The 20,185-nt window shown below is 39.6% G+C and overlaps 1 protein-coding gene across 1 annotated transcript; it reads right to left on the bottom strand.

Annotated features, from left to right (window-relative positions):
- Positions 1 to 1,621: 1,621 nt before the first annotated feature.
- Positions 1,622 to 19,292, bottom strand: grxcr2 (glutaredoxin and cysteine rich domain containing 2). Its single transcript, XM_076102394.1, has 6 exons — positions 18,467 to 19,292; positions 8,845 to 8,983; positions 8,355 to 8,538; positions 7,049 to 7,158; positions 5,083 to 5,307; positions 1,622 to 3,258 (listed from the first exon to the last, which is right to left on the bottom strand). Exons 2-6 carry the CDS (start codon positions 8,899 to 8,901, stop codon positions 3,085 to 3,087), a joined length of 750 nt encoding a protein of 249 aa, XP_075958509.1. The 5' UTR covers positions 8,902 to 8,983; positions 18,467 to 19,292; the 3' UTR covers positions 1,622 to 3,084.
- Positions 19,293 to 20,185: the final 893 nt, after the last annotated feature.

Raw genomic sequence — 20,185 nt, 5'->3', positions numbered from 1 at the left:
TACGTTTACCGGTCCAAAGTTGTGGTGTGGCTGGTCATCTTGTTAGTTTGGGAGTTACATTTCTGTCATTTTTGGGTGGGTGTTTTTCCTCCCTTTACCATTAAATATTGTACAATGTTGTCATTTTATGCTATATCCCCCTTTCTAAATTGTTATTTTTTATTAAGCATCTATTTGTATTGTTTTTAGGGATTTGTTTGACAACTTTGTTACTTTGTTACCTGTTAATTAAAGTTGTTTTCATATTGTATTGCAACAGCCTGTTGCAACAGTTATAACAAACAGCTAATCAATGCTGATACTGTTGAAGATACAGGACGTGCTTTGAATTCCTTAGATATGGCGGTGTTCTGAGCAGATGGCATGCAGCACATCATAAAACGAGCATTGCAACCATAAGAGACTTGACTTGGACTCTAACTCAAAGACTGACTTCACTTGGACTTGCAAAAAACGGACTTGTGAGCATCTCTGCTGTGGGGGGGAAGGTCTCTTTTTATAAACAAACATTAGTAGTCTATTTGTATGCGCTGTGGCACCTTATTTACATTCAAAGTACAAAATAATTGTCCCATTGTAAGTCTACCGGGCACTCTATCCAGATTTGTCCCGTAGGCCGTATGTTGAATATCACTGCTGTAGATCCTGTGGGACAAGGGAGGCCAACAACAGTTCTGTGACCCAATTTTGGACCCTTGTGGAATACAGAGAGAGAGAGAGAGAGAGAGAGAGAGAGAGAGAGAGAGAGAGAGAGAGAGAGAGAGAGAGAGAGAGAGAGAGAGAGAGAGAGAGAGAGAGAGAGAGAGAGAGAGAGAGAGAGAGAGAGAGAGAGAGAGAGAGAGAGAGAGAGAGAGAGAGAGAGAGAGAGAGAGAGAGAGAGAGAGAGAGAGAGAGAGAGAGAGACTCATGTTCCTCTTTTCATCCCAGAAATAGGCATTAGATTGCTGATAGGACTTTTTGACCAGGCTGCTGATAAGCCATACAGTCTGCTTTTTAGTTTAGAGTGTGAGGCTATCTAACATAATAAGACAAAATAATGGAAATGCCAGCACAAAGATAGGTACAGGGGCAGGGATAGTTGGCTGTAATGGTTTGGGGGTGCTTGTTCTGGCATGACTTTGGGCCACCGACACCTTAGAGGATGTGGTCAGTGCTTTCAACTGCTAACACTGATTTTGATGGAGCATCTCTGCCTTGCAGCATACGGATAGTGGTAAAAAAACTAAATTTCGGCAGCCACTGCAAAACGTCCCAGGTTCAGTGCAGTTCATATCTGATTACCGTATACAAAGGGCTTTGTTATTAAATTGTTTTAAAAAAGATAAATTGGTAACTCCACCTACAGCCATCTGCAAACACAAGTAAAATGCAAAAAATGATGTGGTTACTATCGTTTTATGTTAGCTTGTAATGGGTTAATGTAATCCTGGTACAATAGATGCTGAAGTCACAGACAAAATTGCAGATGATTATTAAGCGCGGAAAACTATTAATGTACAACAGTTTACTATTAGGGTGATATTTAAATTCCGCGCTTCCTTTTCTGTTAAATTATCCTGAAATGGCGCGCTACGAAACATTGTGGTTGATTGCAGTTGTAATGACTAGGAATTATGCAGCGTGTTGCATTTGTTTTTATTGTCACGTTTCATTTCGTTTTCAAGATGGGATCACACAAACTAACATTCCTAACCTACCGTGAAAACACATCAAACTTTTAAGGAATGACTTTCACACATTACAGTCACAGACGTTGTGGTTAGAATTAAGATGCTGATCCAAATACCAGGTGCATTTAGTCCAGATTACTGCCATGAAAATTAAAAATGATAAGATAGTGACACTTCTGGCTGATCTGAGGCTTGGTGAAGAGGCAAGAGAATGAATCCTTAACTGCAAGAGAACATAAGGTTACTGTCTGACTTCACTACCTTTCATTAAACTTTATTTCCAGCCACATGAGTCCATATATTTTATAGATTTGCTTGGTTTAATCATCGTCATCTCCATTGTGTACATTTCGGGGTTAAGCTGATATGGTAATCCTGTGTTAATACCCCAATACAAAAAAAAAAAAAACGATGAATTACGTGTTTTATTTCATTCATATACCAAAACTGTGTGGGTAAAAATTTGAAAACAAATAACTTGGGAATAAAATTATTAATACAAATTAAAAAAACTCATCATTATTGCCTCCAGTAATTTTGTCATTTATTTATCTGCTCTCCTTTTCTTCTTATCTTTATCTCATAACGTCTTTAAGTAATACACCACAAGTCAATATGTTGTGTTTAAAATGTGGCTTTATAAAGTGTGTAAGTTATTTCCTCACTAACACCAGTAGCTTTAAACACACAATGCTAAAGACTGCTATTGTGTCATCATACCACCCTCCTTAGTGCATTTCGCAATTATTGGGTGGAACGCTCTCAAATCATTGATCAAACAAGTTATTTTGTTACCTTTTATGCAACTGTCTCCTTTTGAATCACTCACTCATCTTTCATTCTGGCTGTGGTTCCTAATCTGTCTTTCCATCTCCGAGTCTCTTTTTCCCCTCATTTTGAAAAAAAAGAAAGCATCAGTTACCCTCTAACAATACGACATGTTGGGATATAAAATGTGTTATTCTCTCTGGTGAATAGAGAGGGGAGATATGAACAGGGCAACATTCCCAGTAGATAAAACTAAAAGGCAAAATGTTTTGCATCATTTTAATAAAACTGATAACTGCCGTGGAGCCCGCCTTTATCAGGAAGAAGGCCGCAGATGCAAAATAATGTGACAACACAAAAGCGATTATGTGTTTGTGTTATCGCCAGCCATGTTCACTGCACACAGTAATTGTATTTTATAATTTTGTACCCGCTGCACAGTTCATAATTCCCCTTTCCAATGATGGCTTATGTTTCCTAGTGCCTCGAAACACCCCACCAAGAACACTTTGGATTATAGCAATATTGCCACTGAGACAATTGTGTCAAACCCACAGCACACCGGGCCTACACTCACTCACAGCTACACACTCTCATTCACTCACTCACTCACTCACTCTCAGCCATGGGTGTCAGCCAAACGGTGCTATTTGCTGGAGCAAGACTGGCACTTCTCCAGACCATGGGGGTAGCAGGCTTGGCAACGCAGATCACTGATGGACTCATTGAAGCGGTTCGCCAGCATGGACAGCTTGCTGCCGTGACACAGAGAGCAGGGAGCGCAGCCCGAACCGCGACAATGCTGGCAGCTGTCGGCCTCCTGGAGACAGAAGAAACACATTAGCGGGGAGAAGAGGAGGAGCGAGAGGAGGTGAAGCCGAGGAACTGTAACAGGTAAAAGGTAAAACAAAGGGAGGAAGAGGTTGGAAAGGGTGAGAAAGACAAGGAACATAATGATAGAGAATTAACTGAAAAGGGAAGTTGGAAGTCAAGTTTTTTTTTATTTATGTATAAAAAACTGCTGTATATAATTTATTTAAATGTGTCACATGCATCAATATTTAGAATAAACCACAATTTTACATTCAAACATATTACTAATATTTACACTGCAACTGTTGAAAAGCTTATTATTAACTTGCAACACCTTTAGCCAGTTCATAAACAGCGACAATCAACACAGCTACTTTAACTGGCTGGCCTACTGGCAAACACTAAACAACCTTAACGACATTCCGATATTATTTATAATTAAATGCCTATATGGTAAGTAGCTGTGTCATTTATACAGCCAGCTGGTCATTACAATTAAATGCTTAATAACAAGCAGCTGCCTGTAGATTATAGGTGACATGAGGCAGGATACTTACAGAAGACGTAAATCTATACAAACTATTGCATGTCGTAAATCAGTAGAAATTGTTTTTAGTGACAACTTTGCACAATGAGGGCTGGGAATTGTCCCGAGCAACCAGGATGTTATTGCTATGGAGGTTTCAAATGTATTTAAAGGAACAGCGTGTAGCATTCAGGGGTATTTATTGGCAGAATTGGAATATAATATTCATAGCTCCTGAAACTAAGAGTCGTTGTATTTTCATTACCTTCGAATGAGCCGTTAATAAAATCTACATACGGAGATGTCATGTTCATGAAGTTGCACCAACATGTTTCTACAGTAGCCTTGAATAGATAAACCAAACATCTGGGACTCCTAAAGTAAAGTGTGTGCGGTTAAAATGCACTACAAACAATTTTTCTTTTAACAAAAGGTTTTTTCACTAAAGAGTTTTGGTGCATATAATTCGTTTAAGCTGCATGCACATAGCATTTAGTGGTGTGTATCATGCATTGCACTGGGATGATCAGCTGTTGTACCGGTTGTGAAATCTACGCCCAGATTGTGTAAACAGTTGCAAAATTGCAGGTACAGTGTATAAATCTATGCCTGTGTAGAAATACAGAAACAAAGACAGTGAAACATTACCTTCGCGGCAGGGCTACAAAGACAAAGATGATAAAGAAAAGAAATTAACATAGAGTGAGAGTGCCAAATAATGAAAAACAAAGGCTGAGAGTGAACTTTTTCTCTTACAGAGGCAGAGAAAATGAGAAAATAACGAAATCGGTGAGAAAACGATGGAGGGAGTGAGGGGAAAAGAGCAGTAATCAGCCAAGGAGGTGAGAGGGGGGGGGATAATAGTGAGCTAGGTATCCTCGCGGGCTGGCAAGTGGCAAGCAAATGCTGCAAGGGCAGAGTGAAACTGTGGACTCATCAGTATGTGTTCACAGTTGACAGATAAGACTAGGACAACGGGGTGGTGGTTGTTGCAGCGGGAGAGGGGGGGGGGGGGAGAAAGGGGGCAAAATTTGGTGGCAGTTACAGGGAAAAAGAAAATATTTTGGGATGAGAATGAACAGCCCTCTGTGAACAGTTTAAAATTACAACATGGCTGCACAGACGATCCCGCAGTTACGCTCTTGAAATTGCAGATAAAGGGTGGCTGAAGACATATGCAGAGATGGAGAGGGGGGGGGGGGGGGCGGTAGATAAGTACATGGTGAGACAGAATACCAAGAAGCAGAAGCAGGGTGATAAAACCCCTACCACACCGCTGAGAATAATTTGGCCAAGGATCATTACCTTGGTCTCTGTGTCGCTGATCTGTTTCTCCTCCTTCTCCTCCCCGTCTAGCGTACAAAGAGCTTTAGCCCTCCTCCTGCTCCCCCTCTCCCTGGCCTTTGGGTATCCCTCCAAGTCCACAGGAGGCACTGTGTGCCGCAACGCTTCAGGCTTCCTCTGCGGCGCTCTGATGATGCGCAGATTGCTGGTGTAGATGATTATCTTGCCAAAGTCCAACACTGAGGACTGACGAAAACAGAACGCGTCAGATATAATCCTACATCAGTTACAACAACAACTGGTGCATCCTAGGATTAAATATTGTCATTAGCATCTAGTTGTGTTAGAGATTTCTGACAACTCCCAGATTCCATCCTTGGAACTGAGAGAGAGTGCCCACATTTAGCTGTGGGCTTTATGTGTGGGTGAGAAGAGGTTTTCTAGTTGAATGCAGATGAAGAGTCACATCCCTTGCGCAGAACACAACATGCTTTGTAGCTGAGAAATTGGAAACTACAGTACTTTCTCTTTTAACACAGATTTTCTTCTGTGTATTATCTAAATCTGGATAACTTCTACAGTCTGACACATTTTATGTACACATGCTTGTACCTTCAACTCTTTTTTTCAAAGAACCAGATATTTTTTGTTTGTTTATCTTTTGTACTGATGATTTAACTGGAAGAGCTTCATATTGATCCAAGCCGTGGAAGTGCTCCAATGGTGGGTCAATTAATATGGGGAGAGCGAATCAGAAAAATGATTGCTTATGGACAAAATTTATCAGATTCTAACTTCCACATCCATATCAGCAGGGCTGCATTGTTGATTACCACTCAATGATTACTTTGCTAAGCCCTGATATTTCTGACTTTCCAAAAATAACTTTAAAAAAAAGTATCTGATTCATTTTTTCAAACATTCAGAACTTAAAATCAGATAAAGTGCATGGCATTTTGCCAGTGAATCTCCCTTATTATGAAAAACAGAGAGAAAGCATTGGAGTCATATACATCAGGAGGAACTCATTAGACTTTGCACAGGGTGGTCCTCTAGGACCACCGTGCCATTCTTTCAATAATGCCCTGAAAGGATCAACTAAATCCAGATTGCTGTTTCCAACTGATAAATGTGATAAACACTGGCCTTGGTCACCAGGGCCATGCATGCCTTTGTTTAGAGGATAAAAGAATGAAACTGACACTAGGCCAGCAGGCGATGTCGCTGACCCCCGCCTGTTGCACTAATGAAGCCACTGCCACAGCAGCTCAGCAAGGCTTTTTCCTTTGAGATGAACAATTTTGTAGTTCAACTTAAATTGCTGTACAATTTTATCACAGAAAAGCAAGCAGTTGGTGCTTTAATTACCAAAGGATTCTTCTTATATTCTATTGTAAAGTTTTGTTTGCTTGTTCTGTTCTAAAGATGTATGAATTCATTATTAAATTACTTTGCGTCAGCTCTGGTAATTGCGTATGTTTATTTTGTCGTGTCTGTTTGATTTTCAGAATATGTTCCATGCAAAGCTCTGTGGGGTTTCAAAAAAAAAGAAATCTTCCAAGGAGCTGTGATACTTTCTTATTATAATTCCCTCTATACAAGTATACCCACTGAGACCTTGCATAGTGATCATGCTTCACAATTAGTAACTCAAAATCATAATTTAAAAGGTGTTAACCGGCTTTTTCTGTAGGTGTTGTTTGAAATAGCAGACAATTCTAAACATCACATCCATAAATAACTACATATATTGAACTGACAATTTTTCTGGTTCTACATCACAATCTCCAATACCAAACTGTGGTTTTTTTAAGATCACAATTAAGTAAACTGTTGATGTTGATGAACATTGTAATCAGCATTCAACAGAATCGTATTGTTTCTGATTTCTGCTTTCCTGTACTGGAGAATGAATTAAGACTATAAAGATAGGTCTCAGTACTTCAGACAACAGTTGACACTTTTAAAAATCAGCATTATTGCTTACTTTAGCATCTCCCTCTACTTCCTCAGTCTGGCCTGCAGCAGGCTTGTAGATTCCCATTCCTCTGTACACGTTTATTCTCTGGGCAATGAGCCCCGTTGGAGGATACACACCTGGGTATACAGAACAAAACGTGTTGTCAGGATAGATGTACGAGACATTTGAGACTAGGGTCCAGGTTTTATCCACAAACAGCATGCATTTCCCATACTTTGATATGTTGAGAGAGAACAGCCTCCCAATTCTACTAACTGTGATCATCAAGGCTAGCTGTGTTAGTATAGCATCCTAGCCTTACCAAATCCTCCGTCCTAACAACATTCAACGTCCAATCATGTATTTGAGTAAGTGGTGCATTCTCACTAGAAATTACTAAATATAAGTATTACACTTCGGTTAGATATCTCAATTAGTGAGCTTTAGAGGTGCTGGTAGGCTTTGGAAAGCAGTTTCCCCCTGTTTTCAGTCTCTATGCTAAGCTAAGCTAAGTGGCTGCTGTCTGCTGCTTAATTTGTAGCTACTGTACAAATATAAGGGTGGTATCAATCTTCTCATTTAACTCTCTGCAACAAAGCAAATACGCTTATTTACCTTTAATGTCAAACTAATCTATTAACAGAACACTATACACTATTTCTAACAATGTTTTGAATATGTGCATTCTCACTACAGTATAAACTTACTAAAATAGCTTCGCATTTCATCTTTGAAATTGGTAGCGTTCCAACTGACAAAATGGTGATCTGTTGTATCATTTGCACTCAGGAATCAGCTAGATATTATATTTGGCTAGATTTACTCCATCATCAGAGCAGAGAAAATGTCTTTCTTGTACAACTGGGTGAGAGAAACAACAGGTTTCAGCTCAGCATGTTATTATTCGCCTATAGACCATGTCTTACTGATTGCAGATGACAGTATGATAAGTGTACGTATAGGTGGGCTATTGAACCTCTAATTGCGTGGCTTTGAGATGTGTCCCATCATCATCACAAAGATTGCTGTAACACTTTGTACTTGAGATATTTGTAAGCATACTGACAATTCTACTGTGCACACACGATTACAAACACACTGTAGGCTACAGCAAAGTCTCAATCACACACAGCCATCATATTACTATGAAACCAAAATAATTTCATGGAAAACCCTCCAACGCATAGGCTGGAGTACCGTACACACATGTAATATACCCATCTGGTTGGTCTCCCTGGTTACTGGCTTACAGCCCACACAAACAGATCTCAGTGCAGTCACGCGTATAACGTCAGACACAGTGGTAGCGTGTTACACAATGAGAAAAACCCACCCGGTTGGTCCCCATGAGCCTCCTCAAACCCACAGAGCTGCTCCACCTCCAGGTGGCTGGGAGGGATCTTGCGGTGAACAAAGCTGTGAGGGTATTTCTCTTCTGGACTGTCCAGCTCTTGACCGTCCTCATACACGTGCTTCAGCACCCGACCGCTGTAGGACGACGCCAGCTTGAACCTCACCTGTTGTTTTGAGTTGACATGTTTATAATCCACGGTTTTACATGCTGAGAAGATGCAGCGGCATGTAAACTGCTGTTAAGATACTTATTTGCATAGCTTGCTAGCATACAAAAGAAGATTTATGGGTAGAAATAAAAAACTACTGGGGGGTGCATACATTTGCAGCATGTCAACATACAAGCTAACATCCTGCTTTATTCAGTTTGCAGTTTGACATCAGGGGCAATTAGAAGCTGAGAAACATCTTCAAGCACACCAGCTTCAGCTAGTTGTGTAATATAAAGCCACATGCTGTAAATAACTCACCTTTCTGGGCTTGGTGCCTTCATAGCGTTGATTCAGTTTTCTCTGGAGTTCCTCCATGGTGGCTGATTGAGGAGGGGACGTCGAGAGAGATCGTCAGTCTATCCAAGGAGTTCCTTACCTGGGGCGGACACCGTGGTCCCTGGTGCGATGAAAAGAATGTGAGGATGGATGGATGAAAGAATGGATTGATATACAGCTTGATTGAAGAACGTGGGTACAAGAGCCCGACAGAAGAGATGCGTGTAAGGAGAGGGTGGACGACTAGATGAGATAAAGCTCTCTCCGTGTGGTGTGCCTCCTGAGTTTGGAAGTACCTGCTGTTTAAGGGACCACCTTTTTTAGCTCCCTGTGCTAAATTATTCAAAGATGGATCGTGTGTACAAAAGGGGGGTTGAGAAACCAGAAGCTCCGGCATCAAATAAATATGATCCCCAGTATAGAAGGTAGTTGGAACCGTGTGTGTGTGTGTGTGTGTGTGTGTGTGTGTGTGTGTGTGTGTGTGTGTGTGTGTGTGTGTGTGTGTGTGTGTGTGTGTGTGTGTGTGTGTGTGTGTGTGTGTGTGTGTGTGTGTGTGTGTGTGTGTGTGTGTGGGGGAGTTGTTAGATGTTGTAGGACTGCTTGTCATTGGACTGGAGCCGAGTGCATCAGTGTGGAGAAGTAAACACAACACTTGATGTCTGTTGCCTTCAAACTGAAAACCTTCACCAAAATATATTTATGATTACTGCGTTTACAGTTGTATCACATTGACTTAACACCTTGCTTTTAGTGTATTTCTTTGTTGTGTCTATGCATGGGTTTCTGTACTGGATGTGTTTGGGTAAGGTAGCGTAAGGTGAGTATAGTCTAGTTCTTAGTTGAGCATGAAAACTTCAGTGTTTAGAGAATTTCTTTATGACTCAGTCTGAGTCGGCCTCTTTAAAAGTCTAATCTAAAGAAGCATCTCAGGTGAAACTGAAAAAAAGTTTTCTCCAGCAGATAACGCTCAGGGACCTCATCTAGAATCTAAGATATATATGTATATATATATATATATCTATATATTCTTATTTACATATCAAACAGACTTATATCAAGTGCAAGTCCTTCAGACAAAACATGAGAAGGTTTCTTCAATCCAAACATTAAACTGAGGTGAACCATACCAAAACGCATCTGTTACTTACATGATATTCTACCCCTGCTTCTGGAGAAGATGCTCTCATAAAAATATTTGAAGGGAAATGTAGCATGACTGATATTTGCTATGTCTCCCCTTAAAACCAAAGTACTTGGTGAGAATAACAAGACATGTGAATAGATAGATGGAAAGAATCTAATTGCTTGAATTTGAAAAAACAAAACAATTTAATCTATTATTTTAATTTAAGGAAATCCTTGGAAGTATACGATTAAACAGTTTTCCCCTCCTAATCCTACATTGTAATTACTCGAACTGATGAGTCATACGATTAGTTTATAACGAAATCACCATGTGCTAAGTGTCTAGTGTAATGGCTTCAATTATTTGGTATTTGTGTTTAACTTTAAATTACCCACTACTTAGTGTGACTAATAGAAAGGGTTACCATGCATTAGAGACTGTAAAGACTCGCATTCACCATTTTATAATATAGATTGCAAGAATTTTTAAACTTGAAAAAATATGAGCCAAATTTTTAACTTACCTTTCATCATTACTAAATTACATACGAAGTTCCAGTAAGTAATCATCATATTTATACTAAAATTACGACATTTCTGTCTCTTATTACTATACTTTCCCTGCAAACACTTTGTTATACTATGATTTAAGAAAGCCAAAGGATAGAGGCAGTTCATGTACGTATTTTAGTACTTTAGATAACAAGTAATACCAGGACCCCTGAAACTGAAGCAGCTAAATGGAATGCAGCCATTAAATTCAGTGGATTAAACAAAAGAACTACCAGCATGACCAGACATCTGTTTGTCGAACATTTTGTGATTACAGTAGTTGACTTTATCAGTGAGCTGTACATTAGTAGAATTCATCATTTTGACTCACACCTTGTATATTACAGTCAAATGAACCATGTCGGGGAATCTTTTAAAATTTCTCATTTTGATAATGAGAGTGCCTTCATATCTAACCGGTAACCCGTAATGTTTAACACCTTATGGAATCAGAAGTGACTCACTGCCCCGATTTACAACCTTTAAATACTGAGTACTGAGCAGCTCCTTCAATTGGAAGTTTATGCAGAATGTGAAGCAGGAAAAACAGAATTCTACGATATTGCCAAAATAAAAATGAAGTTCCAAATAGTGGCTGAGATTGGTTATCTATATTCAACATAAAGCAACAATAGTCTAATAATAAGCCTTTGTTTCTTTCTATTTAATGTCCCCATCATAAAAAAGTATTGCCAACATCTCATCTAATTTAGCTCTTTGTCATTTCCAGGATTGTCCTGTCTGACTCTTATTAAGCCTAATAGGGTCTAACTTATGCTGTCAGCCTCCTTTACGATTCATTTCATCACCAGTTTGGAGAATAATTCAAGATTTCAATCACATCCGAGTGCCAGTACTGCAATCTGCATCACTTTCTCCTGAGTCAGTGTCGGGTCACATTCTGGCATCACGTGTTGTACCTGGGTGTGTGTGTGTGTGCTTTGTGTTGGTGAGTGGCCGTGTAAATTTGCAGGCAACGCCCAATGCATGAATGCATACATATGGCATTTGAATGATTCAATTTACAGGTTTGGAAAGTGTTATCTATATCTTGAAACTGCTGATGGCAGTGGCAACTTTTTTTCTGCAAATAGAACAGATGCTAATCTAACAAATGGATGCCATTAGCCCCAGGCATGTCGCGATCAATCTAACAGTTATCCTTACAGATGACTGTTATTAAGCGGAGAGTGGACGGATGGTTGAAAAAGAGAGCGAGAAGACAGAGACCCTCCCTTGTCTCTTCACCGACCGAGAGTCAGCTTAATCAGATTGCAGAACAAGCAAGTACGGTCACTCGAGCGAGAAATTGTTTTGGGTGCATCGCAGTCAAGGAATCGTTTAATGTGCCAGGATTCTTGCTGCTTTCGGTTTAAATGATCGCCACTGTAAATCTGTCTCCCTGTGCCTCCACATTAACAGTTCATGTATATTCCATTATCCCCATTATCGTCCGTAAATACAATAAGCAATATGAGCTGCAATGTTCAGGTACGGTACACACACTCTGCTATCCATAGATCCTCATCTAATCCATTTTCAGTGCTCTGATGGTACAGATTGAAACTGAGAAATAATAGTTTTGTTCACCATGCGGGTTGATAATGCATTTGGACCCGAGTGCGCAAAGACAAGCCTCATTGAGCCGCAAATTTAAACACAAATGGAAGTCTGTTCCCCAGATGGCCTGATGCACCCTCGACGTGCTAACTGTGTAGATGAGTGAATTATAATCTAAATGCTGTACCCATGAACCAGGTATGAGCATGATGAGTGCATGCTGCTCCTCTCCGAATCATTTTAATCTGGTTGTGCTCACAGTTGTTTACGGTACCACATCATACCTTAATGTTCATTATAGCAGTTGTTTTGCCTTCATAGGAGCATATGTGTTGTTGATTATGCCCCCCCCCCCCCCCCCCCCCCCCCAAGTAGTGCAAGAGCACCCTGGAGGTGTGTGTATCATACTTGGCAAGTCTCGCTGTGTGGGCCTGGGGGCAACATATATATATTCTTGCCACCCATTCCTGTAATGTGCTCAGTTGTACTCCCCCTGTTCTCTCTGAACTTTTTCCCTGTATTGGTAAATTTAAAAAAAGGAAGGTGAAAGTTTCCCTTTTAAAAAAGACACCTACTCATTATTTCTGCACTACTATTTCTGACTCCCTCCCAAGGGGAATAGTATTGACTGACTCATATCAGCAGCTCCTATTTTTAGGCCACAACGGAGCAGAGATCGTTCAGAAACACTGGTTTAAATTTCTCCATAGCGGTCATTAATCTGATGTCACACGGGACCTAGATATTTGGGGAAAGGTGGAATTACTCAGCCTGTCACACAAAGGGTTTCTAACGAACTGTCCCCTCAGGTCAGCAGACTTTGGCGAAGAGTTAATGATCACGTGTTGTTTTGCCATTTTAAATAGAAGCTACAATTATTCTACACCTTCTCTCTCTCTCTCTCTCTCTCTCTCTCTCTCTCTCTCTCTCTCTCTCTCTCTCTCTCTCTCCCCATTTCAGCACCGAACTCAGATTGTATTTCTTTCACTCCCTTGCTCTGCCCTCAGGTGGCTGACAGGCAGGAGGGAGGAGGAACATGGGAGGAAGACAGAGATGGAGGGAGGGCGAAAGTGAAAGGCTGGAAATCAGAGATGGATGAGACTATGAGAGGGAACCAATGAGAGATGAGCGAGGAGCCGCGAAGCTACTGATGAATGTCAAAGACCATATTTGTCTTAAATCATATCTGAAGACACTAATGTCACATCCTCTCCAAAGGTTACAGACGAAAAAGAGAAACGATTGGCAGCTCAGACAAAGGCTGTGGTCCATCTAACTCACGAGTGTCTTTCTCACTGTTTTATTACCTCTGTTTCAGCTGAAACCAAATGGAATAGATTTATCCAGATGTTCTTCATGGACAGGGCCCAAGATGCTGTATACGAGAGAGCTTGATTTATTGTTTTGGGTGTATTTTGCTTGTTTCCTTTTTGCTATGGATTAAAAATTACATTTTTGTTTTTACATTGTTATGTAGTGTTGGACCCCATGAAGAGTAGTTTTTACCTTGGTAGTAACCAGTAGGGAGTCCGGGTAATTAAATAAATAAATAATAACATGTTGGGCGACATTCAACTTCAGATCAAATAACAAATTACGTTGTTTGTTCATGTTCACAATTTTATTTTATAATAAGATTTATTTTTACCACCAAAGACTATAAAGACTATAACATGATGTGCGCAGCCTGGTTTAAACATGAGGACACTTTTTCTCTGAAACAGAAATGAGCCATTAAAAGTGCAGGTTATAAATTAATGAAAATTATTTAATTACGTAAATTGTATTTATTTATTTATATGTGTTCCCCCAATGTTGAAATGAAACCTACGCCTTTGTATGAGAGAATCCAAGCTGATGCAGCTTCGAAGTGGTTTTCTGATTAGTAGCCTTGATAAATAGCCTTGATCATACAAGGATCCAACATGTCTAGTTTAAAAACATTTTGACACTAAGAAGAATATGACGGGTGATGTGGCTTCAATTTTTGAAATGGTTTGACTTTGACAAGTTACATAATTTGCCTACATGCCCAGGACTAGATCAAAAAGCATGTAGCTTAATTAAAATACAAACTGATACAGCACAAGTTCACTTAAATGATAACAAAGCACACACCTTCAACACTGACTTAGATTAGACAGTTATTTAAAAAGAAATAACTGTGCAAAAGCAGCTTTGGCACAAATGTTTGAAATAGAAGTGCTCATGCATTTAAACCTCCTTATCTTAATTGCAGTGTCTATCAAATGATAGATATTGAATGTCACAGTCAAGTTAATATTTAATATTTCACTGGGACTGGTTTTCTATCATTTTAATTAGCTGTATGGTGGTGGTGATGGTGTTCGGCTCTCATCAATCCTTCAGCACATGCAGCAACTTGCGGCTGGGATGCTACACACCACAACACAAAAGGTCCCTTTCTCAAAAATGATGCATGAGTGTTTCCACCAACTACAATCACAGACAAAATGAGAACTGCAGCAGTTATATGCTATGCTTTTTAGAAGTATGATTTTGTAGCAAGGCCCATTTCAAATGGCTTGTGACTTGTAACTGTAGTTACATTATCTAAATAATAAATAAACAAGTTGTGGTGCTAACAAACACAATTCTACTCTTGAGTTTTAAAGGTCATATTGTCAGCATTTGTATGTAGACAAACCATTAAAGAAAACATCCACAGAGCTTTTAGAAAGCTGCCGAATAAAATAATAGCTTTTATCTGAAAAAATACATTAAAATTATGAATGAATCATTCTAAAAAATGTTGACACGGACAAAATCAATGTTTTGTTTATCCCTGTGGAAGATGCCTGATGTTTGGTTGCCATTTTAAAAAGGCTAGTGGGCCAATAGTATAGTGATGTTGGTCAGTAATCAAGTTGTATGGAGTAGTTATGGAAAAAAAACTTCCCTTCACTCGGTACCAATCCCAAGTGCTCAGCGACAAAAGGAGGCTGGCTCTGCTATGCGTGGCCACACTGGTGTCTGTCTGCTCTCCATCACACTGCAAAATGTCAGAATTATTAAGGTGACAACTAACGGGAGCACATATTAGCTATCGTAGCCTAATCGTTTATACATACACACACAGGTGTATATATATGAAGTATATTTCAATACTGACGGGAAATATTTGTATCTTTCCATTCCAATCCGCTGTGCCGGTCATGTCACAATGTATCAGGCAAACTAGAGACAGGCAAACCTGCCCTATTAGCATAATAAAGGTTATCATAGACAAACGCATAATCCATCATTGTTGAACCCAGGTATTAAAATGTCACACTATAGGCCAATTTTTGGAAGCAATGTTAATGTGCAGTGACGTATTTCTGAATTGACATTGGACTACTGGACGGTTCTAATCGATTCAGGCAGAACATTTAGGCAGAGCCAACAATCTATTCAAATAATTTAAATATTGTTTGATTAAAGGATGAATGCCATTCTTTGCCAGACCCAGTGTACTACAGTCTTACTGAATATATTAGTGTATTATAGCATGTGTGTTTTTTACTTCAAATTGGACAAAATAACTATTGGGCTGACTAACAATATTGATACAAACAGTAACCTGAGCTAACAGAACAAGGTCAAGTTCAGTGAGGTGATGCTCAAGTTTTATTTTTTCAGGATTTCAAATGTCAGTGTGTTCTTGTTTGTTTTGTGCTGTGCCAGATTCCAGAGTTTTACTGTTTGTTTCCAAAAATAACCACAGGAGAAAAGGAAACTGAGGCAGCCAAATGCTCTACATCTCTTTTTTTCTGAGCTTTTATAGGAGGCCCTTATTTCAGGAGGGTCTGGCTGCATTTCAAAGAGAGAAACGGCCGTGGCAGATGTCACACGAGAAGGAGTTTACTCTGGAGTGAAATCACGTGAACAGACAATTGTTAATCCGATATAAACACAATGGCAGCCCACACAGATATTTTGATATAATGATGTCAATAAATACTTTTTGTATGATATTACTGGATTTAACAAAAAAAATTTTCATCATGTCGTGTCTGTCTCCTATTTATAATGTGCATTTTGGCAGCTGGTGAAAAACCTACATCCATGTTTTGAAGTGGCTTGAAAACAGTCCTCAGAAGCTTAGTATTTGAACTTTGAACATGAGTCATTCTGTTTCAAAGAGAAAGTTTCACATTCATTTGTGAATTCATCTCTAAACGTGTGTGTGTGAACCAGATAAGGACATGTTCAATAATGTAGCGACATATTCATCCGGCATACCACAGAGGCTGGACTAAAACCTCATGACCACCATGTTTACCAAAACTAAACACACTACCAACACCAAACAACTAAATGAGCACATAGCAAAAACACACTAAAGGTGCATGCTTTTACTACTTCTTCTACCCTATGAGATTGTCAGCTAACATCAAACCTAAGTCCAAAACATTGAAATGTTTAACCCCTTCCCAATTTGAGGGTTAAACCAATCAAATCATGGTGGTTGGGATTAAACGTTTAACACTGAACCCCACCTCGTTTTGCAGGCTTGAGATTGGTACTCCTTAACGAATGAATCTTAAAACCTGTGTCTCGAACTCAATGTTGTTTTGGTTAGATGCCTGCAAAAAGGTCTGAGGTTACCACACTCCATCACGCCTACTAGTTTGCCTTTACAGCCTCGTTGTGTATACTTCTATATACATACTACCATACTATTTAGTACAGTTATTTAGTATGTCTCAATACTTGGCATGTCAAATGCAGTATGCCAGAAATACCAGGATGGCCGACTGCATCTGGTCGCATTTTGCAGTATGCAAGCCAGTATGCCTTTGTGGCTATTCTGTCTCACAATGCACCAGATATATAAAAGTTCATGGTGCAATGTTATGATAAAGTAGAATGTCCCTGTTGAATCAAAACTGCATTCAACAGTACTTACCTTGTAAATAAAATTAAGAGTTTTACAGTTGCCGGAGAAAATATCAAAAGGCATAGATGGTACCCAAATGTACCCAAATGGCCAATTTGAGATTCCACCAAAACATGGCTCTACTTAAACCTCTCCATCTTTGCTCTGCTTCACTTTATTAGTATCAGTCTGTACAGGTTGTTCAGATAATGTGATATGGTCCATTAGAGGTTTTGGGCAGCAACTGCATTATTGCAAAGGAACATTCACTCTAAAAGAGTATAGTTTTGTAAGGCGGTGTTCCATCTCCTTTTTATCATCATAATACCCAGTAACATATATACTGATGCTTACACCTCTGCAGAAAGCTCACAAGTGTTAACTTTATTACCATAAAAAGAGTATTCAAATAGACCTTGTAGAGATACATTGTTCGTCTTGGGCATGTCCTTTTTGAGCAGGGGCCTGAGCCAGAGGCCTATGGTTTAGAAGGATAAGTTCCCAGGTCTCTCTTGAAACAACAAAACCCACATGCTGACGTGTGCCGCAAAATACTTATTGGGCATTGTAATCATCATTCCTCATCCTCTGCAAAATTACCTTCCAAACTAAAGCAAATACGAAGAATCTGAGTTAATCAAATCAATGAATGAGTATTGAGTGATATGCCTCTACTGGACTTGCACTAACGACTGTAACGTTAATGGTTACGAACAACTGGTAGAACTGACTCCTGATGAAGAGATCCATGGAATGGAAGTGTTGCAGAACGAATCTCAGGGCACGAAGGAGGTCTGCATACCGTTAGGCTCCAAATGAATGGTTTATTTCTCTTATAAAGGCAATATTTCGATCTATGAGATCTTCTTCAGGCCCACAATGAAAGTCTGTAATTATTATCTTCAAAAATGAACTCACACCTTTTGCAGATCCTGCTCTCTATTGCCATACATTACCTGCCACAGTAAGTCTGCGAAGTTCTGAAAATGTACTTTGTGATTATGCAATTTTTGCAAATGAATTCCCTGAGGTGTCACATTTGTTTTTCACCTTCGCTGCCTTTCCCAATCTCTCTTCCCCTTTCCCATCTAGCATTATAATTGGTCTAATAATGGTTCAAATGACAGCCCGTGGCTGGGGCTGTGTGCTCAGTCTATCCATACTAACGCAGCACTTCAACCTGTCGTACATTTCCATTATCCATTTTAGGGAGAACAGATAGTGCTCCCTCTGCAGGACCCCTCCTCAGAGATCACTTTTTACTTTGTTCACACACCATTATACACAATTAATGATTTTTATTTCAAGAGAAAAATAAAGTCTGAATGTTCTTACTCCTCTAAGCTGTGTTTACGTCCCATTGGTTATTACAGGATCCAAACCAATCCACTGATGACCTTTAGAAGGATATCACTGTACATTTATAATAACATGAGCATGCAAAATGGGATTATGCCAGAGAAATGACAAAATAACAAGCATCACCTCATATGTATTGTAGCGTAGGGTGCTGAATCTCTTCGCTGCCGGTTTATTCAGTTTCAACCTCCTCAGGAAATCTTACTTCACCTTCATAATCCTCAATAAAGAACAACACAAAATACACGTACACACAATATTCAGGATTCAACACCATGGATACATGTTATCTTAAATTATATTCGTTAGATTAATTCTTGTGTGAATCCTGTATGCCCATGATTAAAAACTGGAACATTTCTCAATCCTTGAATCAAGAAACAGCGAGAGAGAGAGAGAGAAACACTGCTGCTGGTAAGCCTCTCAACTACCATGCTTGACTGGTTAAAGAAGCGACAAAGCAGTGAGGCAAGTCTTTTTTAGTGTGTATGCGTGTGTGTACACTTGTACTTCTATCTTCGTGAGGGCCAATTTGACTTGTAGTCCTTCAGATTGAGGACATCTTTGAAAAGTGAAGCCATTTTGGTCGATCCTCACTTCCTTCCAAGGCCTGACTTGGATAGAGTTAGGGAAAGGGTTAGGCATTTTGTTGTGATGGTTAAGGTAAGGGTAAGGGGTTAGGGAGTGCATAATGTCAATGTGCGTGTGCGTGTGCGTGTGCATGTGTGCGTGTGTGTGTGTGTGTGTGTGTGTGTGTCCTTGTCCCTGTTCTTGTAGCTAATGATTTTTTCTGTGCAAAACAAAAAGCAGCTTACATCTCTTGGTTGGCTCTTTTGGCTGCTTGCACATTTCATCTACTTTGCCTGTCCATCTCCTCCTGAATCCTGTACATGAACCCAAAACAAGAGATGTCACCACACATGCACAAATACACACACACACACACACACACACACACACACACACACACACACACACACACACACCAGCAACAGTGGAACCAATAGCTAAAGCGAAGCAAGTTTTGGTGTGCCAAAAGTAAATTGGTGAAAGGATAGTTTAAAAAGATGCTTGCCTGTTGAAAGCATATTGGACAATATAAAAATAAAATGATAAAACATCATATCTCAAAAGCTCTCTACTACATTTCAACAATACTAACGTATGTGCAGTAAGTTGTGCTTCAAAACAGCAAATTATCAAAAAACACTGTGGAAGGGTGCGATGGACACATTTGGTATCAGCAGTGCAAAGATGTTGATACTTTTCCAACAAGGCTCATTGACAGGAAATGAAAAAATACAAGACAAAGACAGAAGAGTGAGACATGCCAAGGCGCCATTTTGGTTGCCATTTTGGAACGAAACATCAGACTTAAATTTACAAGGTGAAAACCATTGATGAGAAATCTACCTTGTGTTAACCATAACCATGATATTACTTACATATCTTGAAAAACTCACTTTTTCAGTGCTGGTGTACATACATTTGGGTATCTGGAGTGCCTACCAGCCCACAAACTGTGAAATAAGACAACCCAGTCAATTATTTATGTGCTGCCTAGTTAAGAAAACATTTGATTCAACAAGCAATTCACATTTGGCTCCCCTTTCTGTGTCACAAGCAGGCTCATTAAAATATACCGTCCCCAATCTGAGTGTCTCCACCGACGGCTTGAGATACCTTTGCAAAGGTGCGCCATACTTTTCTGTATTACGAGAAACCCAAAATACAACTATGTATGAACCTAAAAATTAGTGATGTTTTTTTGGAGCATGGGTCACTAAGGATGTAGGATGAAACTGACACATACACTTCTTAAACATATGTAGCAAAAGCTACCGT

The sequence above is a fragment of the Anarhichas minor genome, unplaced genomic scaffold (assembly GCF_050575085.1).
Source record: "Anarhichas minor isolate MPS153535 unplaced genomic scaffold, ASM5057508v1 ptg000027l, whole genome shotgun sequence".
NCBI classification, from domain to species: domain Eukaryota; kingdom Metazoa; phylum Chordata; class Actinopteri; order Perciformes; family Anarhichadidae; genus Anarhichas; species Anarhichas minor.
The sequence above is the reverse complement of the archived record's forward strand: the minus strand, read 5'-3'. Positions and strand labels throughout refer to the sequence as shown.

Excerpts from the sequence above, each read along its gene's own strand:
- grxcr2 (XM_076102394.1), bottom strand. The coding sequence starts at position 8,901 with ATGGAGGAACTCCAGAGAAAACTGAATCAACGCTATGAAGGCACCAAG. Across the intron at positions 8,539-8,844 it reads AAGGCACCAAGCCCAGAAAG|GTGAGGTTCAAGCTGGCGTC; the intron begins GTGAGTTATTTA and ends TCAAAACAACAG. Across the intron at positions 7,159-8,354 it reads GGCTCATGGGGACCAACCGG|GTGTGTATCCTCCAACGGGG; the intron begins GTGGGTTTTTCT and ends CTGTATACCCAG.